Here is a 26,237-nt window from a genome sequence, read left to right on the forward strand (position 1 = left end):
GAGAATAGTAATGGGACTTACAAGTAGTTACGGGGATTTAATGAGGCAGTACAGGTGGAAGCCTTAGGCCTATGCCAAGCACGTGGTAATCACTCAATACATGATTGCAATGACCATTACTGCCATCATCACTGGCATCCTCATTCCGTGCTTTTATGGCCAATAAGGTTGGGGTACTTTTTCTTCCATTTGTTGTATCTCTTGTTCTTCTCTGAAACCCTCGCCGTAATTCTTCTGGATTCTTCCATTCTGGTCATCAGTCCTGTAACCTCCTCCGCCCCTCCCCCATGCAGTCACCCGGATTGGTTTCTGTTTCTTTAGTAGCAGCTCCACAGCCATCCCGTGATAAGCCAGGCCCTTATCACCTCATGCCTGGACCAGCACAGTGGCCTTTTGCCTGGTGGAAGGAGCTAGATCTGGAGACAGGCAGGTGGGTGCGAGCCTTGCCTCTCTCACCGTAGAGACCACTACCTGGTGGTTAGAGCAGGCGCCCTGGAGCCTGAAGTCTTGGGTGGAAATCCTGCCTCTACTGCTTACCAGAGGGTGACTGTGGGCAAATTGTGAGGAGTAAATGAAATCATATATGCAAAGCACATAGTAATGGTTGATATAATAGTAATACTTAAGGAACACTTACTGTGTGCCAGGCACTATTATAAGTACTTTACGTGGATTAATTTCTGTAGTCCTCACAATAACCCCGTGAAGTAGGTCCTATTATATTATCATCCCATTTTGCAGAAAGGAAAACTGAGGCACAGAATAGTTAAGTAACTTGCCCAAAGTCTCACAGCTAATAGTTGAGAACAGAGCCAGGATTCAAACTTAGGCCGTCTAGGCAGAGTGGATTTCAGTATAGGTTATATCCCTTCTCCCTTCTTCTCCCCTCCCACCAGGGGATACCTCTGCCCATTGAAGATTTGTGTCAGACTTAGTGAGTGTTGGTGGAGGGAACAGTGAAGGGACGGCATTCTGAAGTAAAAAAGCCTTTGGAAACTACTGTCTGTTCCATTCATTTGTGCTCTAGGCTATTGTTACCAGCATTATAATTTTACATATGTGCCTTGTCTCCACAACTAGATTATGAGCTGTTTGGAGGGCCTGGTCTTCCCTGGCTTGGTGCCCTGGGCACAGTGGGTGCTCAATTTTTGATGAGCAGGAAATAAACAGAGACTATGGTCAGGAGAGGAAAATCTGAGGCCCAGAGAAGTGCAGCAGCTGACCAGTGAGCCCAGTGAATAAGAGACAGAATCTCAGCTCACTCTCACCACTCTCTGTAATGGCTCCTGCTACTAGGGGCCATGAAGCTTGCTGCCCCTAGGGCTGGCTGACTCTGAAGCTTCTAGAAAGATCTCTAGGTTGTCTTTTTTTTTTTTTTTTTTTTTTTTGAGACAGAGTCGTGCTCTGTTGCCTGGGCTAGAGTGCTGTGGTGTCAGCCTAGCTCACAGCAACCTCAAACTCCTGGGCTCAAGCAATCCTCCTGCTTCAGCCTCCCAAGTAGCTGGGACTACAGGCATGCGCCACCATGCCTGGCCAATATTTTATATATATATATTTTTAGTTGTCCATATAATTTGTTTCTATTTTTAGTAGAGACGGGGGGGGGGGGGGTCTCGCTCTTGCTCAGGCTGGTCTCGAACTCCTGAGCTCAAAGGATCCACCCGCCTCGGCCTCCCAGAGTGCTAGGATTACAGGCGTGAACCACCGCGCCCGGCCTGTTTCTAAAGCCCGGTCTTCCTGTCCTGATGCCCTGCCCACACTCTGCCCTTCACATTCCAGTCTGGAAACACGTTTTTGTTCTTTCTGCCTCCCACTTTCTTGGGTGCAGGTGGACGGGAGGCATGAGTAGCCCCAGATTGGGCTTCCATCTGTCTCCAAATCTTGCTTTTTATTCCTAGAACTCTGGATGCAGGAACCCACTGCCTGAAAGTCCTGTTTGTTTTCCCGTTGGCCAACTCTCTGGGCTCTTTGATCACTTTTACAACTTTGTAATTATGGGCTGTAATGGGCCGGGGTGTTTGAATGTCATAGTAATTGCTTTCCACTGTTCCTACCCCAATCCTTCAAAGCCAGCGGGGTGGGGAGGTAAGAAAATCTAAGAAGGAAGCCTTTGTCCTCCTTTTGCTCTCCCAGGTGGGCCCAGGTTCTTCTGGGGATGGGAAACCCGTGGCCTGGGAATCCGAATTCTGTGACTACTGGGGGACCTCTCCTACCCCTTGGCCAATTCCCTGGAATGTGAGAGTACCAGTAGGATTTCCCTACCAGGAATTCCTTTCCCCCTGGTACTTTTCCCATACCCTCACGTGGAGTGCTCTGAAGATTGGAGAGCTTCTGCCTGCCTGGAATAGCCTAGGTGGGGTGGACTTCCCGGGCAGAAGTGGGTGGGAGGAAGATGGAAGCCATGACCTCTCCGTTTCTTCAGCAATTCCATTCTAGAGTCCTGTGAATTTCTGGTAAATTAGGTAAACCTGGTCCTAGGCCCGGCTTAGGTGCAGGTAGAGGGCCCGGCCCAGCTTCTGGAGGAAGAAGGGAAGGAAGAGGATAGCTACCCTCCTGACCAAAGTGAGGCCCTCCAGCTTGCCCGCCTGTAGGCGGTGGGTTCGGAGGGGCCCCCTGGGCCCTGCCACTGCCTGGGGAGTGGGAGCAGGGAGCCGGGAGCAAGGAGCTGCTCCCAGCCTGCCTGGCAGGAGACGTGCCCAGACAGGCTCTGCCTGGGAAGACAAGCAGAGATCAAAGTGCTGAGAGTGTGAGTAAGTCCCAGCACTGGCTCCTCTTGCTGCCACCACCACTTGCAGAAGGGTTAACTCCTTCACTGCCTGCAAGAAGACCCCAGAGTCCCAGCAGGGGCCCTAGGGGTGTGAGGTCGCAGCCTGCTACCATTACAAGATGAGCGTTGCTCTGGGGAGGGAGGCTGGAGAGTGGCTGTGCGGGTGAGGAGACCCACCACCAAGGCCAGGAGCAGCCCCCTCAGCGTCTGTTGGTTGTTTGCCGTTGTGCCTCCACCCCACTCTCAGCTCTTATCTCCCTCTCCTGCCCCCACACACATACCCCCTAGATTCCTGCTTGCTGGCTCTGCTATCTGCTCTGCCTGGTCGGCTCGATGCTGCTTCCCCGGGCTGGCTGGTGGAGCCCTGGGTGAACATGCATGGGCACCAATGCACAGTTGTGTCTTTGTGGGAACAGCCCCCCAGGATCCTCCCCACTCAAGTCGCTAATGCCACCCTGGGGGAGAGGACGAAGGGGTAAAGCACTGGAGAGAGACTTCTCTAAGGCCTTGAACTGGAGCCAGAGAAAGAGTTGCCAAACTGGAGTGTGGCAGAGAGAGAGCCCACAAGATGGGCTGAGGCTGGGGCTTTGCCATGGGGGCCTTGGGTGACAGCAGGGTCCCAGGCTCTTGGAACTTCGCCTGAGCGGGGGAGATGTCCTGCAGGCTCCTCTTGGGAGGCAGGGCTGGGCCCTGGGAATCCCGGCTCCACTGTGAAGGAGCTCTCTACTTCTCTGCTCTCCCCTCTTCCTCTCTTTTGTCCTCCCAGGGGTGCTTGTCACTCCCTACTCTTCGTTCTCACGCCTCTTAGTGAAGGCAGACTGATTGAACCCTGGCAGCAGGGGCTGTGTCTTATTTGTCCTTAGCCCTAGAGCCAGGTCCACCACCTGGCACCCAGTAAACCCTTGCTAAGGGTTTGTTTCATTGCAAAAGGAAGAACTGAATGTTATCCTTTGGAGGCAGTGGGGCCTTGGTGAGCTCAGGGGGCAGGACAGGGGATCCTAGATCCACTGACCCCTTACATGCATATATTTGAGTATACAGAGGTGCAGTGTGTACAAGATCCTAGGAAGGGATGGATGCGTGAGGGGCTAAGACAGACCCTGGGAGGGCTGCATCCTTCTCTGACTCCAGCTGAAACTCTGCTGTGTGTCTGCAGGCGCGGATGGCGGGCGAGCGAGGAGCCAGTGCTGTCCTCTTCGACATCACTGAGGATCGAGCTGCCGCTGAGCAGGTACCAGGGCCAGCTGAGTGTTGGAGGAGGGGCTAGACAGAGGAAGATAAAGTTTTCAGGGGAGGGAGAAGTCACAGAAGCCCTATGGGCACGTTCCCTCCTGCAGCTGCAGCAGCCCCTGGGGCTGACTTGGCCAGTGGTGTTGATCTGGGGTAATGACGCTGAGAAGCTGATGGAGTTTGTGTACAAGAACCGAAAGGCGCACGTGAGGATCGAGCTGAAGGAGCCCCCGGCCTGGGTAAGCGCACCAGCCCTCCAGACCCTGCTGCAGCACCTGAGTTCACAGCCACTTTGTCCCATGGCAACTCCCATCAAAGACTCCTGGAGCTGGAAGAAACCCTCGAAACCCTCTAGTCCAACTTCACCCCCCAGCTGTGTGCCTCTGGGCAGGTTTCTCCTCCTCTCTGAGCCTCCTCTGCAGAATGAACAGATCGAGCCAGATAAGTTTTAAGTTGTTTTCAGCACTGTGGTTTCATGGCATGGAATGGCAGAGCCAGAATCAAACCCTGGCCTCTCAACCTTGACCCCTGACCCCTGCTTGGTGCTTCTCCACTGGCCAGGAGCCTCACCCAGTTGCTCACTAGCAGGTAGCTCCCACCTGGCAGAGGAGTCCCTTTCTCTTTTTCCCCAGCACAGGGGTTTTCAGATAGTACTCACAGCTGACACTTGGAGGATCCTCTCCTGCGAGTGACCTTGGGCAGAGAGGGCCCCCCTAATCCCACTCCCATGTTCTTCCTCACCTCATCCCCTCTGGTAGAAGTTTCCAAGGGAACCTCTAGCTGTCTGCGTGTGTCTCCTGGGCTCCTGTGTTTGCTCCCGACTAAGCCCCGCTCCTTCCAGAAGTATGACTCTTTCCCTCCCTGCTTACTCCCCCAGCCGGATTATGACGTGTGGATCCTCCTGACGGTGGTGGGCACCATCTTCGTGGTCATCCTGGCTTCGGTGCTGCGCATCCGGTGCCGTCCCTGCCGCAGCCGGCCGGTGAGAGCGTGGGCTCTCTGGGAGGGGTGGGCGTGTGTGTGTAAGTGGGAGGGTGGAGGGCAGGAATAAGAAAATGAGGAAGGCAGGCGTTCCTTTCTGCCTTCCATGAAACAGTCTACATCTGAATACCCCAGCATCTGTGTTGATTGCTAGCAGCCTCTCCCCATGTTGCTCATTCATTCATTCAGTAAATATACCAAGCTCCCACTATGTGTCAAGCACTGTTGCAGGTGTGAGCACAGTGAACAAAAACAACAACCCCTACCCTCAAGGAGCTTTCCTTCTAGTGAGAAGAGACAGACAATAAACAAATCAGTAAAATATATAATATTTTAGATGGTGGTATGTACTACAGAGAAAAATAAAATTGCAAAAGGGTCTGGGCATGGTGTCTCATGCTTGTAATCCCAGCACTTCGGCAGGCTGAGGCAGCAGGAGGATCGCTTGAGCCCAGGAGTTTGAGGCCAGCCTGGGTAACATGGCAAGACCGCACCTCTACAAAAAATTTAAAAATTAGCCAGGCATGGTGCACACCTATAGTCCTAGCTACTCTGTAGGCTGACGCAGAAGGATCACTTGAGCCCAGAAATTTGAGGTTATAGTAAGCTATAATTGTGCCACTGCACTCCAGCCTGGGCAACAGAGTAAGATTCTGTTTCTAAAAATAAAAAAATTGCAAAGGAGAGAGGGAATGCAAGGGGACAGGGTTAATTTTTAAAAGCAAGTCCAGGGAATGCTGCCTGGAAAAGATGGCATTACAGCAAAGAGCTTAAATGGGTGAGGGGGTGCTATGCACAGGTATCTGGGGAGAAAGTGATTGAAACAGAATAGGAGGTGCAAAGGCCCTGAGGCAGAAGTATGCCTGAGGAACAGCAGGAAGGCCATGTGGCTGAAATAGAGTGAGAGAGAGGGTGGAGTTAGAAGTGGGGGCCCAGTCATATTGGACCGTTCAGGCAATTTGTTTTTTACCCTGGGTCAAATGGGAGCTGTTGGAGTGTTTTGAGAGAAGGGGCACCATGATCTAACTTACATTTTGACATGATCTCACTTGCTGCTATAATGAGAATAGACGACAGTGAAGCGAGGCTGGAAACAGAAACCAGATAAGAGGCTATTGAAGGTATCTGGGTGACAGTAATGGTAGCTTGGATCAGGGAAGTAGCAGTGAAAATGGTAAGAAATAGATTCTGGGTATATTTTGAAGGTAAAACCAACAGGTTTACTAATGGATTGACTGTGAGGTGTGAAGACAGAAGAGTCAAGGATGGCACCAAGATTTCTTGCCTGAGCAGTTAGAAGAGGAGAGTTGCCATTTGCTGAAATGGGGAAGACTGGGAGAGGACAGGCATGTGGCTGGGGGCGGGTTAATAGGATTATGAGTTTGGTTTGGGGCATGTTAAGTTTTATGCGTCTATTAGATGTCCAAGTTGAGATGTCAAGCAGAAGTTGGATAAAAAGCTTCTCTCATGGGTTATCAGGGAAGAAAGCTAATGGTATGAGCAGGAGGGTGGGCTGGGAGGGCTTGGCCTGCTTGGCAGAACCATGTATGAACTCCGAGGAGACAAACTCCTAAGGGTGGTCAGTTGGCTGTGTGATCTGAGTGATGGGGAGCTGAGTCCAGACTGGGGTCCAGGGCTGAGGGAAGAGGGGCCCTTCTCCCATTCTGAGCACCGCTCCTCTGCCCAGGATCCCCTGCAGCAGCGAACAGCCTGGGCCATCAGCCAGCTGGCCACCAGGAGGTACCAGGCCAGCTGCAGGAGGGCCCAGGTGGAGTGGCCAGACTCAGGTAGCAGCTGCAGCTCAGCCCCCATGTGTGCCATCTGCCTGGAGGAGTTCTCAGAGGGGCAGGTAAGGCAGGCCTCGTGCTTCACCTCTGTGACCAGACAGGGGAGGGAGATTGAAGCTGGGGTTGGGGTGGGAAGGCTAAGGGCAGGTATGGGAGCCCTGGCTACATCTGTGTCCTGTATGTCCTGCATGGGGCCAAGGTAGGGGATCGCCCTGAGGTTTGGTCACTTTCCTGGCCTGTCAGTGAAAGAGCACTATTGTTTGTTGAGAGTGTACCGTGTGCCAGGCTGCAGTGGTGCTTTAGAGGTACTATCTCATTTTGGCCCCATGGCAGTGAAGGGTGAGGGTAGATTAGCTTTTTTATCCTCATTTTACTGCAGAAAACTGTCTATTAAGAAACTTGTCCAAGGTTACGCAGCTAAGTGCAAAATCCAGCTTTGATACCAAAGCTTATACCTTTTCTATTCTACTGTGAGGTCATCTGAAAGCAGGTGATGGCAAGCAGGAGAGGCCAGAGGGAATCAGGGGAGGGTCCTGGTTCCTGGCCACTCCGTGGCCACAGAAACCCCCTTTTTTCTCCAGGAGCTACGGGTCATTTCCTGCCTCCATGAGTTCCATCGTACCTGCGTGGACCCCTGGCTACATCAGCACCGGACTTGCCCCCTCTGCATGTTCAACATCGTAGGTAGGAGGTGGGCCGAGGACTCCCCTGTGTGCAGGCAGACTGCTCTAGAATGTGGCTTCCCTTTGGGAAAGGGAAAGAGAAAGCAGAACTGCATGATAGTCATTTAAGCTGTGCACTGCTTAGGAGTGCCTCACCTGAGCGAGAGGGCTGCTCACAGTGTAGACACTTTTATTATTTTAAAAATTATTTTGTAGCTGGGTGCACTGGTTCACACCTGTAATCCTAGCACTCTGGGAGGCCGAGGTGGGAGGATCGCTTGAGGTCTGGAGTTCAAGACCAGCCTGAACAAGAACAAGACCCCGTCTCTACAAAAAATAGAAAAATTAGCCAGGCGTGGTGGTGCGCACCTGTGTAGTCCCAGCTACTTGGGAGGCTGAGGAAGGAGGAGCGCAGGAGTTTGCAGTTGCTGTGAGTGGTGATGACACCACTGCACTCTAGCCTGGGCAACAGAGTGAGACTTTGTCTCAAACAACAACAGCAATAATAATAATAATAATAATAATAATAATAATAACTTTGGGACAGCTTCGTTGATTCTAAGTCTGGGTGACTTATGTATTTATTATTCCAATTTTCTGGCAATAAAGTATCCTATTCTAACAAAATCAGTATATTATGACAGTTTTCTAAAAGGTGAAAGTGAAATAAGTATCTTGAGGAAAGAGAACCTTTTTCTAATTCACCCAAAGGTGCCACGTGGGCGAGCAGTGGCCCTGGGTGAAAGAGCCCCAAATGGCTGGTGGGAGGAGTGGGGAGTGACATGTACAGTGGGACTCCCAGGGCAGACAGCCAGACAAAGGGAGTCCCAGGCCACAGGCAGATGAGGATGTCCTTGGTCCCGCAAACTCTGAGCTCACAGCTATACAGCCATACATTTCTGAATGCATTCTCCATAGGTTTGTGGAGTCAAACACCTGTGCTCTTTGTTCTTTTTTCCAGAGGGAGATTCATTTCCTCAGTCCCTGGGACCCTCTCGATCTTACCAAGAACCAGGCCGGAGACTGCACCTCATTCGCCAGCATCCTGGCCATGCCCACTACCACCTTCCTGCTGCCTACCTGTTGGGCCCTTCCCGGAGTGCAGTGGCTCGGCCCCCACGACCTGGTCCCTACCTACCATCCCAGGAGCCAGGCATGGGCGCTCGGCACCACCGCCTCCCCAGAGCTGCACATGCCCGGGCTCCAGGCGAGCAGCAGCGCCTAGCAATGGCCCAGCACCCCTATGCACAGGGCTGGGGGCCGAGTCACCTCCGATGTACCTCCCAGCACCCCGTGGCTTGCCCAGGGCCCCTGCGCCGGGCCAGACCTCACGACAGCAGTGGATCTGGAGAAAGCTATTGCACAGAACGCAGTGGATACCTGGCAGACGGGCCAGCCAGTGACTCCAGCTCAGGGCCCTGTCATGGCTCTTCCAGTGACTCAGTGGTCAACTGCACAGACATCAGCCTGCAAGGCATCCATGGCAGCAGTTCAACTTTCCGCAGCTCCCTGAGCAGTGACTTTGACCCCCTGGTGTACTGCAGCCCTGAAGGGGATCCACAGGGGGAGGAGATGCAGCCCAGCGTAACCTCTCGGCCCCGTTCCCTGGACTCAGTGGTGCCCATGGGGGAAACCGAGGTTTCCAGCCATGTCCACTACCACCGGCACCGGCACCACCACTACAAAAAGCGGTTCCAGTGGCATGGCAGGAAGCCTTGCCCAGAAACTGGGGTCCTGCAGTCCAGGCCTGCTGTTCCTCGGACACAGCCCCAGCCAGAGCCACCTTCTCCTGATCAACAAGTCATCAGATCCAGCCCAGCAGCCCCTTCAGGGCAGCTCCCCAACCCACCATGGCCCAGGGCCCTCCCTGAGCCTGCCCCTGGCCCAGCTGAAGCCTCCAGCCCCTGCCCCAGTCCCAGTAGTCTCTTCAACTTACAGAAATCCAGCCTCTCTGCCCGACACCCGCAGAGGAAACGGCGGGGGGGTCTCTCAGAGCCCACCCCAGCCTCTCGGCCCCAGGACTTGACTGTGCACCCAGCTTGCCAGATGTTTCCCCATTATAGCCCCACCCTGGCCTATTCCTGGTCCCCAGAGGCCCACCCATTGATCTTCGGACCTCCGGGCCTGGATGGGAGGCTGCTACCAGAAACTCCAGGCCCCTGTTACTCAAATTCACAGCCAGTGTGGCTGTGTCTGACTCCACGCCGGCCCCTGGGACCACACCCGCCTGGGGAAGGGCCTTCTGAATGGAGTTCTGACAACCCAGCGGGCGGGCCATGCCCTCACCCACACTGCCAGGTGCTGCCAGCCCAGCCTGGTAAGTGTTCAGGGGAAGCAGGTGTGGTGGGGAGGGGAGACCAGAGCTGGATATTGCAAGAAAAGTGAAGTCAGCCAACAAGGGGTTGATGGAAGCTGAGAAGGATACAGCAGAGGCGACATTCAAAATAATGAACTACCAGCACAGCATAGCATGTTGGCTGGAGCACTGGAACACCCTGGCTTTGCCAGTTGCTACCCCTTTAGTTGGCAGATCACAGGGAGGTCCCAGGGGAGCTACTAGTGTGGCTGAGGCATCAGAAAGGCACTTGGGGTCGTTTGGGGCTGCAGCTCACACACTGTCATAATTGGCACAGCTCTACCAATGCTCACAGCTCAATATTAGCCCCCGATACAAAGAAGGCCAAGAAGTGTTCCTTGGGGAGAGCATGCTCTTATAAGAAAAGTAATTACAGATAACCATGTTACTTGGCCATATGAGAAGAGCTACGTGAATGATGAGAAACATAACAGAAACCACAGGTGGTTTCCAGCAGCTCTGTGGGGCCTTAGCTTTTCTGCTCTTCCCTTGTGGTAAAAGAACAAGTAGGACATCCCTTCCAAGCACCTTTATTAATAAGACCGACCTCATTTTCTTGGGGACTCAGTGTATCCCTCTATTAGAACCATGGCGATAATGTAAATTCTTAGCTGTAACTTGGTATTTATTTGCCCAAATACTCCTCTTCCCCTCCCAGGGACTCTACCTCCCACCCTGCCCCGTCTTCTTTCATTGTGTGGGCAGCACAGCTCGTTGTATACAGCCACAGCTGGGAGGACCCCTTCCACTCCAGAAGGAGACCCAAAGTTCCTGAAATATAAGACCTCACAGCCCAGGAGTCCTACAGGCAGGGCTTGAGAGCTGCTATCATTCATGCATTCATTTCTTCATTAATTTCCCTCCTGCCTCCCTCCCTCCTTTTTTCTTTCTGACTGTATGCCTACTTTGTGCTAGGTTCCAGGCTAGGCTCTGAGGACACGGAACTTGCCAACCAGGAGACCCCTGTCCGTGGAGAGACAGGCAAGCAAACAGTTACAGTACAGCAGACAGTTGCTTCCATAGAGCCATGTGATGGGAGCCTTGGCCATGTGTTTGGTGATTTGTTTGGACCCTGTCATGTGTGTATTTTCAGTGCTGCCTGCACAAGACACCACCTCCCTTTTCTCCCGAACTCAGAACTAGTGCAGAGCCTCCGTTTTCCTTGCTGCTTACCTCCAGTCAGGGTCACGTTCTGTTAACTGTATCTCTGCTAGCTTTATCACATTCCCCTCAAGTCCAGAACTGATGGCCCTGCCGGAGCCCCCAGCTCTCCCCTCTTACAGGCCATGGAGGCTGGGTGCCGCACAGCCAGCGTTGTGTCCCAGGGGGTTGGCAGCGCAGCTCCCCTGCTCTCCTACCTTCCACACTGCTGCCAGGGTTTTCTGTCTTATGGTAAACTGTCCAGAAATCTTCAAATGTTGTTTTGTCCACAATAAGGAAAACTCCAGCCTGCTTTGGGCTTCAAGGCCCCAGCACTAGCCAACTTCCATTTTCCACTCATTTTCCTCCCCAGCCTTAGTTTCCACCCTTTGCCTTCCCTTCCCTTGCCCCGTGCCTTTGCAACACTGGGTAAATAGCTCTTGTAGTTCCTGAAGCCCAGAATACTCTCCTGCTTTCCCTATTCCCATAAATCCAGTTATTGCCTATTCCTGCAGGGCCAGCTCATTTATTTCCCACTTCTGGGAAGCCTTTCCTGATTGCTGCACTTGGACATGGTCCCTCCCCTTCCTTGCTGCGTCTCATGACCTCTGTCCTGTCCTGCTGGCATCACAGCCATTTGCATGCACACCTTCTCTCCTATGAGCTTATCAGGTCCGGGCTTGTTCTTTTTGTTCTTCTATTTGACACATGGTAGCAGGCCAAATTCACAATGAATGCTTAATAAATATTTATTGGGTGAATGAATGAATAGTAAGTATTAGTAACACACTGGTTGCTCTATATGTTTCTCTTTCGCTAGGTTTGTTTTTCTCTCCCTTGTGTCCAACTGGGGGCCTTCTCAGCTTTCAATCTAATCCCCTTTCCAGATACATTCCCTGCTCCTCCCTGTCTGTGGTCCCATCCCACCCACACTCTTCCGCAGGTGGGAGAAGCAGGAGCTTGGCCTGACCCTCAGTGATCTCTTTCCTCTCCTCTCTCTAAATACAGGCTCAGAGGAGGAGCTCGAGGAGCTGTGTGAACAGGCTGTGTGAGATGCTCAGGCCTAGCTCCAACCAAGAGTGTGCTCCAGATGCCTTTGGGCCCTACCTGGTAGAGTCCTGCTCCTGGGAGAAGAAAGGACCTTGGCAAACACCTGTCTTTTTGCCACACTTTCTGGAAGCACTGGAAGAGGAGTGGTGACGGTGGGGGGCGGGAGGTGCTGTTTCCTGCTCCCAGCTCTAGACCTTGTCTGCAGAACACATCTGCAGTGCAACAAGTCTGTGTCCAGCCAGGCAAGCAGCTACTGCCTGTGTGCACGTGTGGGCTGGATCCCTTGAAGGCTGAGTTTTTTGAGGGCAGAAAGCTTGGTATAGGGAACTAGGTATTAAGAGGTGCTGCTCCTTCTCCCAGCCCTACTAGGTCTCCCTTGCCCCAGGCCTCATGTTCATACCAGCCAATGGGTTCAGCGGAATGCATGATCCCTTATCACCTCCTTCTTCAGCTGAGCTCTGCACACCGGCTTTGCCCCCTCCACAGTAAAGCTGCTACATCAGGGGCAGCCCCAGCTCTATCATTTTCCTTCTTTGCCAAAAGGACCAGGAGCGTAGGTGAGCCCTGACCCCTAAATAAAGGGATCTCTGAAGCTTTTTCAGGCAGTACCTGCCCTGATGCATAATGGAGGATGTTTCCCCCTTCTTGTCCTTAAATGGTTCTGAAATTGTCAGAGCCACTATATTAAGTCAGAGCGGAGCCTCTGGGAAGCCAAGGTGTGGAGTTCTATCCCTGAGGGGGGGGTCCAGCCGCTGATCTTCAAACTCCCTGGTGACTCCAGCAGCCCCAGTTTCTCTGGGGGTTGGGAGTGGGGATAGTGAGTAAGAAGAAACTCCTCCTTGAAGGTCTCCTGTATCAAAGTCCCAAAGGAGAGAATTTCTGCTGGACTTCATCAGGGAAGAGGGAGGATGGAATGAAGGTAGAAAAGGCAGAATTACAGCTGAGTGAGGACAACAAAGAGTTCTTCTCTAGGAGAAGTTTTGTCTCAGAGCAGAGATGGAAAACAAAGGAAAAACAAAGTGTGACCCTTGGGTCTGGAGGGTCCAGAAGCCCAGCTCCCCAGTGTAAGCCAAACAGGCCTGGGACCCACAGGAGGGTGTGTGCATGCGACAGTGTAGTTGGAGCAGGAAGTCTGGGCCAAGCAGCTTATATACCAAGTGGGCAAGGGCTGAGGGGCCTTCAAAGGGTGACATTCACCCCAGGGCAGCCTGACCATTGCTGGCCCCTCAGGCATTATCCCATTTGGAATGTGAATGTGGGGGCAAAGTGGACACAGCACCCCATTTGGGAATCTTCTTCCCTCCGGCGGTGGGGAGAATAGCACCTGAGCACCCACATGGGTATTTATATCTGAAGCAGACAGAAAGACGCTTGAATCAGGCACTATGTTGAAAAATGTATTTATTTGCTAATATATTTATCCATAAATGCAGTCTGGTCTCGTGGTTTTGTTCTGTCATGATTGTCACTCAGGGTAACAACTTCATTTCCTTCTACATCAAGAGAAATAAATTATTTCTGACACCAGAGGCTAGGCTCTGATGTACGAAAGGACAGGGTACAATAGTGGGCTTGGCAACAAGAACTAGTTTGTAAGCTCCTGAAAACATGGCTTAGTGAGATCGGGGAAGGAGAAAGTAAGACTGGATTTTCATCATGGTTCGGTCATATTATTGTACCATTCACTTCACACTTCAATTTACGATGCTTCAGTGCCTTAACTTTGTGACCTTCAGCAAAATACCCTGTGCCTCACTTTTTGCACCCATAAAATGGGCCTACTCTACAGTTGTTGCAGGGTTTACATGAGATAGCAGAAAATAGAAAACATGTTCCAAAGTGGAAAACATCCGAACCCCGGTCACAGAGCCCAGCTAAACACAGCATGGGACCGACAACAAGAAGTAGGCCTGCCTTGAAGAAACTGTTTCAATTAGGAGGTTGCGATGCAAAGATAGAACAGCAGAGCCTGAAACTATTTATATCCCAGAGCTCCCATTCAGATAAACACAAATGACTAGGTTCTGCCTACACACCTGGCTATTGTGAGTGGGGGCGGAGAGAGCTGGTGCTTTCTTGGTATGACGAATTCCCGGGGCCGAGGGGCCTTTGCTTTCCTCCTCGCACCACACAATTTCCCCTCCTGCTTCTCCGGGAAAGGTCTGGTAGGGGTAGTGGTTGTCTGGCACCCAGTTGTGACCCACAGAGCAAAGCACTCAGCTTCCTACAGGGTAAAATGAAAAAGAAAAAAAAAAAAAAGGACACCTAATCTCCTACAGATGTTTAGTAAAGGAACTGTCTAAATGCTCAGAGCTGCACAAAGTATAAATTATCAACTGGAACGAGCACACATACCTAAAGAGTTTTAAAAAATAATTAAATATGCATTTTTTCCGCTGTCGGCCCACAGGCCAGCATTCCTGTGGACGGCAAATGGAAACCCTATAGTGCTCTCGCAGTTACGAAGGAGGGGTGTCCCCGGATTTGTTTTATGTCTCTGCGGAGACAGTCCAGGCACTGCCCCAGTGCTTGTAAAACGGGAAGGCAAAAAAAGAATCCCGGCTATCTGGCAAGCGGACAGCGGCAGCCTAGATCAAACGGCCCGCGCCGCGGCGCTCCGACTCCGGCCCGGCCCCGCACGCCCCTGCGCATGCGCCAGCCGCCCCGCCCCGCCCCCCGACGGCCGCCCGCCGAGCCCCACCGCCGGCCCAGGTGGCTGCCGGCCGCCCCGCCTCCCCGGTGGGAGAGACCATCTCCCCGGAGGTGGGGAGGTGCGTGCCCTACCACACCGGAAGAGGAAATCTGAGGCGCCCGCAGTGGCGGGCATTGTGGGTAATGAGCTGTTTACTTCCGGCGGGGGAGGAAGCCGTGGCGGTGTTCCTCGCTGTTGTCCTTGCAGTTGGAGAAGATGGCCCTGGAGACGGTGCCGAAGGACCTGCGGCATCTGCGGGCTTGTTTATTGTGTTCGCTGGTCAAGGTGTCCGTCGGGGACCTGGTTGTAGGGGCGCTGGGGGCCTAAGATGGGGGAAAGAGGGTGGAACGGGGCTGGGGCACAGTGAAGGGAAAAGTAAGGTCCAGGACTCCAGGAGGTGGTGGGGGGACCGGGAAACCGAAGGAGGCCGTTGTTTATGTCGTAGGAACGCGACAGGCCTTGCCGCTGAGGGCACGGGCGGTCTAACATGCCTTTGAATCGTCAGCTCTTAGCACGTCTGGCCCCTTAACAGATGTTGGAGCCGAAGGACACTGGGGAGTCAGGAGGGTGGAGATCCGCAGTCGAGAGGGTGCCTGACCCTGAGGAGACTAGAGAAAGGAATAGATAAAACGGAATTGGGAACGAGAGGAGGGAGTATGAGGGTGGAACTTAGGAATGGAGCTGTAGGAGTAACAGGTGGGGGACCTGATAGACAAAGCCAACATAGGGAACCAAGAGGTTGACCAGGTCAAAGTATCGAGAAAGATGCTTTTCTTTTGGCCTTGTTCATGCTTACTTCTCCTTTTCATATTTTTCCCCCTTCAGACCATAGACCAGTTTGAATATGACGGTTGTGACAATTGTGATGCATACTTACAGATGAAGGGTAACCGAGAGATGGTATACGACTGCACCAGCTCTTCCTTTGATGGGTAAGCCGCTTTTAGAGTCCATCATTCACTTCTGCATCATCCCACCCCAAGAAGTAAATGTGGGGCAGGCTTTTAAGATCATAATCCTAGTTGGTCTCAACAGTTATTTTCAGACATGCTAGTCCTATGCATCTAGTACAGTAGCTGTTGAGCACTCGAATGTGGCTAGTCCAAATTAGAATATACTTTAAGTGTCCAATGTACACCAGATTTCAAAGACTTAGCATGAGAAACAATGTAAAATATCTTAATTTTGATATGAAATAGTGAAATTAATTTCATCTTTTTGCGTTTACTCTTTTAAACATGGCTGCTAGAAAATTTAAAATGATGTGTGCTTTTATTGTATTTCAATTGAACACTGTTTCACTAGACTGTCAGCTCACTGATGGCAGAGACTGTTTATTGTATACATCACTACCTGGCACAGTGCCTAGAAGGTAGTAGATGCTTAATAAATGTTCGTTAAATGCATGAAGATCTTTTTTGAAAATGAAGGGAAGGGAAGGTACAGTAAATTCCGTGCCCATTTTTGAATCTGGTTGTTTGGGTTTTTTGTTAAGTTGTAGGAATTATTTGTATATGCTAGTGCATATTTGATCTTAATGAGTTGGCAAATAAGAAGCCAAAGATTAGAGGAGGGCTGGATGACCTCAACCAGAAGTGGAGAAGATAGCACTTTTTTCTTAAGAAAGAAGTATGGGATTTTTAAGGAAGTTGAGGTGAGAGATAGGTAGAAAGAACGTTCCAAATAAAGAGAGTGATTGGAGCAAGGCAAGGGGTGGGAAAAAATAGGGTATGCTTGGAGGATGGTGGAAATTCTCTTGGGTAACAAGGGACTCTAAGGCTAGAAAGACAGACAAAGAAGAATATACTTGTGGCCAGAAGATTGGCCTGCAAACTTGCCTATTCCACATCAGTCTGCAGGGCCAGGGGGCTGTTGTTATCCTACTTGTCACCTCTGGAGGTAGAGTCAGTGTCACTGAAAGTACACAGCTGAGAATGTAGGGTTCGGGTGGGATGGGAGTCTCTTCAAATAAGAATCCACGGTTTTTGCCAAGAGAAGAGGGGATGGGTAGCAAAGAGGCAATCCATACATATCAGTGCTCAGAATAGACTTGACATGATAGGCAATCAATAAGCATTTGATTGAATGTGTAAGTGACAAAAATAACCCTGATGCTTAACCCTTGAGTATCCTTCTGTTACTGGTCCTCTGGAATCAGAGCTACCTGGGAAGGACTATTAGGATAATAAGGAAAGCTAATGCTTATTTAGTGTCTACCAAGTGCCATCTCTGTACTAGGTGTTCTTCATGTATATCTCAACCTTTGAGTCTCATCTTACTGATGAAATTCTGAGAGGGGTCCCCATATGTACTTTGGGCTGCACAGCTCTTAAGAGCTGTGGCTTTGGGCTGCACAGCTCAGCCAAGTCTAAGTGACTTCTGGTTGGAGGAGCCATTGTTCTGATACACCCTCCCCTTTGCACTAGGCCCCATCCCCCTAGTCGTTGTGTTAGTTGTAATCAGTAGTATTGGCCTTCTAGTGTTAAAGCTGTCCCATTTCCTAGGGAGTCTGTAGCTAAGGATGTTTTTGAGCCTAGTGAAATAATTTTGGGGGAATGGTGACTGGCAGTAAGGGATGAAGGACTTTTGTCAGTAGTAGCTTTGAGTCAGCCCCTTCCTAGCATTAGAACTCAGTTTTCCCTGCTTTCCAGTGGGGACTCAATACTTGGCTTTTTCCTAGGTTTCTTCTCAGAACCATTGTGCTGGCTGAGCATCTCCCTTGGTCTCCCTCCTCTCCAGCAGGAGATGCTCAGGCTGACTCTCCATTTCTTTTCCCTCCCTAGAATCATTGCCATGATGAGTCCAGAGGACAGCTGGGTTTCCAAGTGGCAGCGAGTCAGTAAGTATCTCTCTTTCTCCTTATCTTGGCTTGGCTGTAGTGTTGATACTGTCCCTCAGATCCAGTGGGGGAGTCTTAAATCAGTAGGGTGAGTGGCCTCACTGTGGTAAAGATGGTGTCCTGTGCCTTGTCATTTAACACTGTGGCCTAAAGAAGTGATGGCACTTCTGGAGTTGCAGCACTTCTTCCATTTTTAGCTTAAGCCTCCATGTGGTTATTAGTCTTAACTCACTCCCACTGCAATCTCCTTTCTTCTCTCTCAGGTAACTTTAAGCCAGGTGTGTATGCGGTGTCAGTCACTGGTCGCCTGCCCCAAGGTAATAATAATCATAATAACAGCCAACATTCATTTACTGTACCAATCTCTGTGGAAGTCCTTTATCTGAATTAACATCAGTCCTCACAACTCTGTGAGGTTCTGCATTTTACGGATGAGGGAACCGAGGTACAGAGAGGTTAAAAAATTTGCCTGAGGTCACCCAGCTAGTAAGTGAGGAGCCAAGATTAGAACCCAGGCATTCTGGCTCCAGAATCTTTGCTCTTTTTGTTTTTGTTTTATTTTTTATTATTTTAGAGACAGGGTCTGCTATGTTTCCCAAGCTGGACTCGAACTCCTGGGCTCAACTGATCCTCTCACCTCCTGAATAGCTGGGACTATAGGCACACCACAGCACCGGGCCTGGAACCTTTGCTTTTGATGACTACATATGTCCCTGTTTTTCTTCTCATTCTTACCACGTCGTTGTTTGGTAAACACTTGCCTGGATCCTCAGTGGTAACAAGCGAATCAAGCAGGACTATTGATGAGCAGTCTAGGAACTCCGGTTTGCTTATAGCCCTCTTCAAGGTGGCAGCTGAGGGACCTGTCTTATCCTTCTGAATCCTCCCTCAGGGAGCTGTTTCTTTTCCTACCACAGGAATCGTGCGGGAGCTGAAAAGTCGAGGAGTGGCCTACAAATCCAGAGACACAGCTATAAAGACCTAGCAAGATGCAGGGCTGCCGGCATCTTTGCTGAACCAAATGGGCAGAACTTCAGATACTCCCCACCCTCCAGCTCTGAGACTTAGCAGACTGTTAAGAGAGCAGCACATCATGTCCCTGAGCCATTTTTATCTTTGGACTACTGGTGAAGGTGGGAGGGATTTGGGTTGGTGGATTAACAGAGACTGAATTGAGGGGAGAGTGGGATGCTGGTTTTCCTGTCCACAGCCCAGGGCTACACCCTTGCTCATGGGTAGAACGCTGGGTCAAATGCCAATAAATATGAACCTGTAGAAAATTCTTAAGGCCATGACATATGCCTTGCCTCCTTCCCTCCTTCCCTTTCTCTTAGCTGGGCACAGCAAGAGCTTACTTGCCCTGTAGGCACCTCCTCAGAGCAGCAGAGGCCCTTCTGCTCCCTGCTGCCTGTCTCTGAGCCTGCAGGTTTCAGCCTTTCTAATGTGCTTTCTTGGGTCATTGGAAGGTTTGCTGTCCTCAGGCTAGGTAACCCCATCAGCCTGGAAACCCCAGTGTCTAGTGGTTATATCCTCCTGCCCTCTAGACTTGCCACAGCTGTGTCTCTTGAAGAAATCCTAAGGCTTCTTACTGCCCTTTGCCTCTTAACCGTGTTTACTATTTCTTTTTTTCCTTCTTTATCTGTTTTCTTTTTACTGTTCTTCCTATACCTTGGGCCACTTACATTTTACATTCTTCTAACTGGAGACCCTCAGGGCTTAGGTGGCTGCATGGCCTTGTTCTGCCTCTCTTTGGGCCTTCATAGGAGGTGGCCCTTCCTTTGCTCTGGCCTAGTAGGGAGCCTTAGGTAATGTCACATTATTGGCCAAGGTGAGCTATTTGTTTTAGAATAAAACAGTTCACCATAAATTCTCATTTACTTAAATTTCTACAGAAATCCTGTTAGTGTGCCCATTTTGATTTCCCTAAGTTTCTTGTTCACCTATAAAATGGGAATGATTATACTCTGCCTGTTTACCTCAGGATTGTTGTGATTATAGAAATGAAGCAATATGAGCATTTTATAACATAAGTCTCACAAAAAGTAAAATTCATATGCTCTCCTTTTATTAGCAATTTTTCAACATATATGATAATTGTAAAATCAGCCAAAATAGTGGAGGCAAATGCCCAGAACCACAACTGCAGGGTGAGCTCTGACTCATTAGCAGAGGTGCCTGTACTAGGGCTTTGTGTCTCTCAGCCACCTGGTGTTGCTGTTGAGTCAATTTCTGTTGTTACCTGTGGCCTGGAGTGTGTGGGCAGGAAGAGAGATGCCGACTTGACTCCAGTGTCTGTCCCCTCTTCCTTGTCCTCTTTTAGGCCCGCGGAAAGGAACCTGGGACTGGCCAGGCTGCTCGTATCCACTCACAGGTCTGCAAACCAGAACCTTTTTCTCGGGTGCTTTCAAAGCTCTGAGGGAATGGTCTGATAACCCCAATTCCAAACTGAGTTTTACAAGAATTTCCCTATCTCTGCAAACTGAAAGAGCTCCCTGGGTGGTGATTTCTGTTCAATTTCAATCTTAAAGCACCCCTGCCAGGCTAGAGCTTGCATCCTGCCAGGAAGAAGTAGGTTTCAGCAAGAGTGCCCAGGCTGTGCAGCCAACACCCAACTTTCACTGGCTTTCTGAAAAAGTCCCTTGGAAAGCCCCAGCTGCTGTCCTGGGTGTCTGACCCGGACGTGGCTGCTTTGTGAGAATGGAAACATTTGTGGGGAGGGGAGGCAAGATGAGGTGTGCACAAATAACCACACTCAGTCTGCCTGAGCCCCACGCTGAGCTGTGCTCTAACTGTCAGTGTCGCAGGAAGCGAAAGATGATGGTTGTGGGGGCGGGGTGGCCTGTTGCTGTGCGTGGATTCCACACACTACCAAGTGGGTTCTGCCTGGGAGCTGCTTCTGCATTAGCTCTTTTGCCTTCTCTGCCCTGGAACCTGCATGTGGTGCCACATATATGTCCAGACAGGCAGGCAGGCAGGAAGGTGCCAGAGTCCCATCCTCCCCTGGGAGCCCAAAGAAGCTAAGATGAGGATTTGGTTCAGGGCCCCCCCTGGAGTGAGAAGTGCTGTGCGGAAGAGGGGTCCCAGGTGCTAGTACTGCTGCCCTGCTTTCCACGGCCTTCAGGGCTTTGTCCTGCCCATTGTGTCTGGTCAAAGTTTCACCCCCATTCTGGCTGCTAAGGTTCTGGGTCTGCCCAGTGTCTTAAGTTCTCTCCTTGCTTGGTCTCTTGCTCAGTAGTTTGGCTTTTCTCCTTCAGAAGGGCAAGGCTACTCCCTTGTTCAACAAAGACAGACTCAAGTCAGACAGACTAGGAATAGTAGTAGCCAGGCTGTCCTCGCCTTGCTTGTCTATTCCTCATTGTCCTCTCCTTACCCAACACATGCTGTGGGGCTGTTTCCCAAAAAGTGAAGGGCTAAGTGGCAGTACATTGATGAATGCAGCCTCCAGCCCAAGAAGGGACTGGTAGCTGATAGAGCAAGGATCAGGACGCCTGGTCTTGAAGGGGAGCGGTTTCCCCAAGAATGATGGTAGGCTGGTGAGGGCCTAAATGCAGGCTGGGCTCGCCAGGTTTGGGGACTGAGGCCTTGCTCTTGGTGTGGCCACCACCTTGTTACTCCCAGCCTGGTTACAACCTGCTGCTCAATCCTCAGCCACCCCCAATCTGATCTTTGTATGTATAAAAGAAGCAGGTAGGTAATGTTTAACAACAGACTAATAATAACTTTGTCTCAAAATCTGGTTCATGTTTATTTAGTAGCAGTAAAGCCTTTCACGTAAATACCATTTTACAGTTGACAAAGGGCTTTCCTTGTCTCATTTGATCCTCACAGAACCCCTGGGACATGTTAACATCCTTATTTAGTGATGAGGAGACAGTCTCAGAGAGTTAGAGTTGACTTGGCCATGACCAAGTAGTGGAGCCTTAGCTCAAGAAATAAAATGCCCACACCCAGTTAAGTGCTGCTGCTGTTGACATAGTTATCCCCAAACAGCAAGCTTTGCTCCCCTCCTGGGTGTTCCACAGAACCCGTGTCCTGTGTAAGGCATTAGCTTTCTGTTGAGTGAAGTTACAACACATTTTCCCTACACCTTGAGCTCCACCAAGCATCCTATCCCCCTCCCCCGACTCCAGTCCTCAAGCCTAAAATTAGCCAAAGAGATGGAGGCAGTGAGGGCAATGGCCCAGGGAGGAGATCGTGGGATTTACTCAAGGATCCCTGTGCAGAGCGTTGGGAAACCAGTCCAGCCCTTCTCCAGTTCCCCGGCTGTATCTTCTGTTCCAGTCCAGCAGCTCTCAGGCACCTGCTGCCCTGTGCCCCACACCTCCTTCCATCTGCAGCTTGATGAGGGCACCATCACAGCCCACTGGAACACAGACTCCTGTGTGCTAAAAACACATGTGTCCCACTGAGAGCAGAGTCGCTGCCTCCCCACGCCCTAGCCGCTAGCCGTGACTTTTATAAGTCACCTTCTCTAAAAAGTTTCTTCTCTATGAAATGCAACTGACAAAATTAGGTGTCAGGTTGGCAGGAGAGTGGTTCCCTGTGACAGGTGGGGGTGAAAGAAGGCATGAGATGCACGTAAGATGATGGTTATATTCTGTTTCTTGATCTCGATGCTGGTTATGTGGGTCCGTTTACTTTCTGAAAATTTTTATGTACTTGTGTTTTTTTTTCACTTTGCTGTTATACTTCAAATAAATAATTTGCTTAAAGATGCAGTTGGTGGTCTTTGTCTTAGGGTAGTTGTGAGAGTCAAATATATTAACTTAGGTAAAAGCAATTTGTGAGCTATAAACAATTAAGTGTATGTAAGGGATTATCATTATCCAAAGTTGTCTACCTCCAGGTAAGTTCTAGATGAGTGTGGCAAGAATTTCATCCCTCTAGCATTGTTGGGTAATAGGTGTCCTAATACATCAATCATAGATAAATATATCAAAACTGAAACATTTTCCTTGTTAGCACAAAAGCATTGGTGCTAAAATTTTAAAAGCACCAAGTCTTTTTAATCTTTCTGTTCTCATTTTTTGTGAGATAAATTTATTTGTTTGTTTTTAGTTAGGGTCTCACTGTGTTGCCCAGGCTGGACTTTAACTCCTGGGCTCAAAAGATCCTCCCACCTGAGCCTCCTGAGAAGCTGGGACTATAGGCATCTGCCACTATATATACATTTTTTAAGTGTATTATATATTTCCTTGCTGTTTGGATGCAAGATTCTGAATGTGATTTAACCTATACTTGGCTCAAATTCATTGTTATAAACCTCCTTTTTTTTTGAGACAGAGTCTCACTCTGTTGCCCGGGCAAGAGTGCGATGGCATCAGCCTCGCTCACAGCAACCTCAAACTCCTGGGCTCAAGTGATCCTCCTGCCTCAGCTGGGACGGAGTAGCTGGGACTACGGGCGTGCACCACCATGCCCGGCTAATTTTTTCTATATATTTTTAGTTGTCCAGCTAATTTCCTTATATTTTTAGTAGAGACGGGGTCTTGCTCCCGCTCAGGCTGGTCTTGAACTCCTGACCTCAAACAATCCACCCGCCTCCGCCTCCCAGAGTGCTAGGGTTACAGGGGTGAGCCACTGCACCCAGCCTCCATTTTTTTTTTTTTTATCATTGGTGAAATCATTCAGGACTGATTATTTTTCTACCTCTTGGATTCATATCAGCGTGTCAGCTGTCCCCCTTCCAGTCTTGTTTGAGCCTGCACAGACAGCCCTGCTTGGTAAAAATTGCTATAGGGTGAGCCAGGAAGGCTTAGCTTGAGGAGGGCACATGGCTGCCTACCTGGGCTTTGGTGGGTTAGAGGCCTTCACCAGTGGGTGTGTAAGGTCCACAGTGTTGAGGCCCTGGGGAAGCCTCATAGAACATCAGAACTGGGAACGATGGCCCCTCACTTTATGGGCAAGAGGACTGAGCCTCAGAGACAGTGGGCAGCTTGATCTCAAGAGGGGGTGCCTATACTGCCTGGCTCTGCCTTTTGCCTAAAGATGTTGTGTTCCTCTTTTACCTAAGATCCCAGGAAGCAGGAACTGAGTACAGAGGAAACTGCCCTGGGCTGCTGGCACCGAGATGTCTGATCCTCTGAGAAATACGATGGAAACCATCTCCCCTCCAGGCCTTGGCACTCCCCCATTCTCAACGCTCCCCTTCAGGGTAGAGGGCAGGCATTATGGTGGTGTTGACAGAGAACTGGAAGCCCAAGGAGCTTTCCTTGGGGATCCATCCATGGCAGATGGAGGCCTAGGCCTGTAGGAAGTCAGGGAGCTGGCAGGCCCATTTCAAGAGCTCCTATGTGCAGCTTCCTGCCTGTGTACTCTCCTTCCTGCAAACTTAGCTCTTGTGCTAGAGAGAGAGCTGGAGGGAAGGTAGAGAGCAGCCTCAGACACGCTAGCTTCTCTGCAAAATGGATTCCTCATCCTTTCTTCCCCAAACCCAGCAACTGCCACCCTTTCAAATCCTTCCCCTATCCCAGAAAATACCTGAAAGGAAGTGAGCACTCTGGGGCCACTAGCCGGAAGTGGGGGTTTAACTGTCACCTCATCCCTGGGGGCTTGAGTAGCAGAAGGCCAAAGGGGAAATGCAAATCCATGCTTGGGAGGGAAAAGAACTCCTGAGAGGAAGGGGGTAGCAGCCAGTGCCCAGCCTTAGTCCCCAGGCCTGTGGTCCCAGCCAGGTAGGCCCGAGACAAGGGAGTGATCACAGGCCCTGGGACAAGCCAGCAGCCACCCCACACAGTGCTGGCAGCTGCAGCACTTTCTCTGGTCAGCTGAATAGACTCACTTCCTCAGCCCTGCACCCGAGAAGCCGGCAGTGGAGGGCGGGGTCTCGGGAGGAGGGGTGGGGCATGGTCTGGAGTTGGGAAGGGGAGGAGGTGGAGGAGAGGTGAAGGACGCGTCCCTGGGGAATGAGCTTGAGGAGGCAGGTGGCAGTCTCCACTGCCTTTGCAGCAGGAGGGATGAAGCTTAGATTTGGAGGAGGCCTCTGGCCTCTGCACCTCCCCTATCCTGTTATAGATGCCGGGGACCAGAATTGAGAACCACATGGTGGCCTTGCAAAGGGATTTTCACAGCAAGTGGAGGCAAGAATTTGAGTGAGAAGCAGCTTTGGGGCTCGTACTTCTACAATAATAGTCAATAGATGACTTCCAGGTTCATCAACTGGCAACTTCCAGGTTCAAACTGGCCCTTCCGTTATTGCATTTGATCCTCAGTGCCATCCTGGGAGGCATTATGATTCCCCTCCACAGATGGGAAAACTGAGTTCCCATTCCACCACTTGCCCAAGGGCAGTGGCCAGGCCTTTTGCCCTGCACAACAATATCCTTTGGCCTCCTGTCAGCCCTGCCATGGCAGATGGGGATCAAGGGCCCATAACTGGGGCAGGGACGGGGGGCTCTTCATTTTCCCTTTGCCTGCAGGTTGGGCCCACTAACCTCAGTACCAAGGTCTCTTTGGGGGTGAGGGCCTCAATGCCTCTCTGTGCTCACCACCCTTGGAGCCCTGGAGAAGGGCCTGGGCCCCCTGTCCCCCACCCCCATTTGCCCGGGCTTCTCACCCTGCCACCCCAGCCACAGCCCCATGACACAGCCGCTGGCATCCCATTGGTTCACCCCAGAGCATTTGCCCTTATTTGGGCAGGCCGGCTCCAGGCTGGGTCTCCACCCCCAGCCCTGCCCCCGAAGGCCTGTGTTTCTCACTTCGTCTTTTTGAGGTTTGGCTCTGGGGCTCTGGGGCCCCGGCGGGCGTCGCTTCAAACGCACTTTCTGGTTGAGTCACTTTTTAACGGCTCCAGTGCTGTGAACTGCTGCTGCTGCTGCTGCTGACCGTCACCCCCCACCCCCGCCTCGGTGGCCAACCCTCCCCCATCTGACTGCTTAATAGGCTCCAAAGGAAGGGGCTGGGGTGGTCATTTGCTGCAGAAGAGACTCTACAGACCGCCTGGCTGCCCTTTAGACCCCTCTGCTCCCCCACCTGCAAGCCTGGGGGCTGGGGGTCTGCCCCTCGTCCCTCCCACTGCTCTTTCCAATTCCCTTCTCTGATGGGGTTGTGAGGAGAGACGGGTCCTCAAAAAAAGACCTGGTCCTTTTGGGGGACTTTGAATTGAGCTCCCACAGGGGAATAGAAACAAAATGCAGATTGTTGGCTGATTTTCAGGAAGGTGAAACAACCTTGCCGAGTTTCCGGTTCCTCATCTCTGAGATGGGGATCCCACCATTTACCCCACGGGGTCAGCATGACGATTAAATGAGATTCAGACTGAATGTGTCTTGTCAAGTCCTCCAGGTGCCTGGGCTGCCGCCCTTGCCCCCAGCTCCATCTGTAGAAGGAGGAGGATTGTGGGATGAGCCCTGAGTGCTTCAAGGGCAGTCCTCACCTGCTTTTCCGGCTGTGCCTGGGACGTGAGGAATCCCGAGGGGGCAGGGAGGGGGGCAGGAGGCTGGCAGGGGGGAAGAGAAAGCCCTTTGCCCTCGTTCCCAGCCAAGGTGGCGGAGAATTCTCCGTGCCCTGGGAGGTGTGGGAGGCACCTTGAGCCAGCTGGGAAGATCCCAGGGCTGCCCAGTGGCTGGGCAGTTTTGGGAACACAGAAACTGCTGCTTCCCCTCCAAGGTCCCTGGGCCCCTTTGCTCTTGGGGACTTCCTAGAGCACAAACATGTCCTTTGATCAACTCCCTCCTCACTTTTATAGATGAAGAAACAGGCTGGGGAAGGTGGGGGGAGAGTCAGAGACTGGCC

At 51.2% G+C, this 26,237-nt stretch overlaps 2 protein-coding genes across 6 annotated transcripts in view; both read left to right on the forward strand.

Annotated features, from left to right (window-relative positions):
- The window catches only part of RNF43 (ring finger protein 43), a 59,812-nt gene extending 46,407 nt beyond the window's left edge, over positions 1-13,405 (forward strand). For 2 of the 3 annotated variants that reach the window (XM_045525660.1, XM_045525662.1), the window contains exons 3-9: positions 3,924-3,998; positions 4,105-4,236; positions 4,875-4,979; positions 6,666-6,827; positions 7,347-7,449; positions 8,389-9,744; positions 11,932-13,405. In XM_045525660.1, the coding sequence (XP_045381616.1) occupies positions 3,924-3,998; positions 4,105-4,236; positions 4,875-4,979; positions 6,666-6,827; positions 7,347-7,449; positions 8,389-9,744; positions 11,932-11,975 (1,977 nt within the window). In that variant the 3' untranslated portion in view covers positions 11,976-13,405. Of the gene's footprint in view, positions 1-355; positions 431-3,923; positions 3,999-4,104; positions 4,237-4,874; positions 4,980-6,665; positions 6,828-7,346; positions 7,450-8,388; positions 9,745-11,931 lie in introns of those variants that run through there. The other variant, XM_045525663.1, reaches the window with a different exon arrangement.
- Positions 13,406-14,785: 1,380 nt separating this feature from the next.
- SUPT4H1 (SPT4 homolog, DSIF elongation factor subunit) lies at positions 14,786-18,786 on the forward strand. 3 transcript variants are annotated; one of them, XM_045525664.1, is made up of 5 exons: positions 14,786-14,950; positions 15,491-15,597; positions 17,449-17,504; positions 17,768-17,821; positions 18,422-18,786. In XM_045525664.1, the coding sequence occupies exons 1-5, from the start codon at positions 14,882-14,884 to the stop codon at positions 18,487-18,489; spliced, it is 354 nt and encodes a 117-aa protein (XP_045381620.1). In that variant the 5' UTR covers positions 14,786-14,881; the 3' UTR covers positions 18,490-18,786. The 3 variants fall into 3 exon arrangements, with proteins under 3 accessions (XP_045381620.1, XP_045381621.1, XP_045381622.1); XM_045525665.1 differs by having other exon boundaries at positions 14,803-14,950; positions 17,768-17,782; XM_045525666.1 differs by lacking the exon at positions 17,768-17,821 and having other exon boundaries at positions 14,803-14,950.
- The last annotated feature ends 7,451 nt before the right edge of the window (positions 18,787-26,237 follow it).

The sequence above is a fragment of the Lemur catta genome, chromosome 15 (assembly GCF_020740605.2).
Source record: "Lemur catta isolate mLemCat1 chromosome 15, mLemCat1.pri, whole genome shotgun sequence".
Lineage (NCBI taxonomy): Eukaryota > Metazoa > Chordata > Mammalia > Primates > Lemuridae > Lemur > Lemur catta.

Coding starts and splice junctions, on each gene's coding strand:
- SUPT4H1 (XM_045525664.1), top strand. CDS start 14,882: ATGGCCCTGGAGACGGTGCCGAAGGACCTGCGGCATCTGCGGGCTTGT. Junction 14,951..15,490: donor TATTGTGTTCGCTGGTCAAG/GTGTCCGTCGGG, acceptor TTCCCCCTTCAG/ACCATAGACCAGTTTGAATA. Junction 17,505..17,767: donor TTCCAAGTGGCAGCGAGTCA/GTAAGTATCTCT, acceptor CTTCTCTCTCAG/GTAACTTTAAGCCAGGTGTG.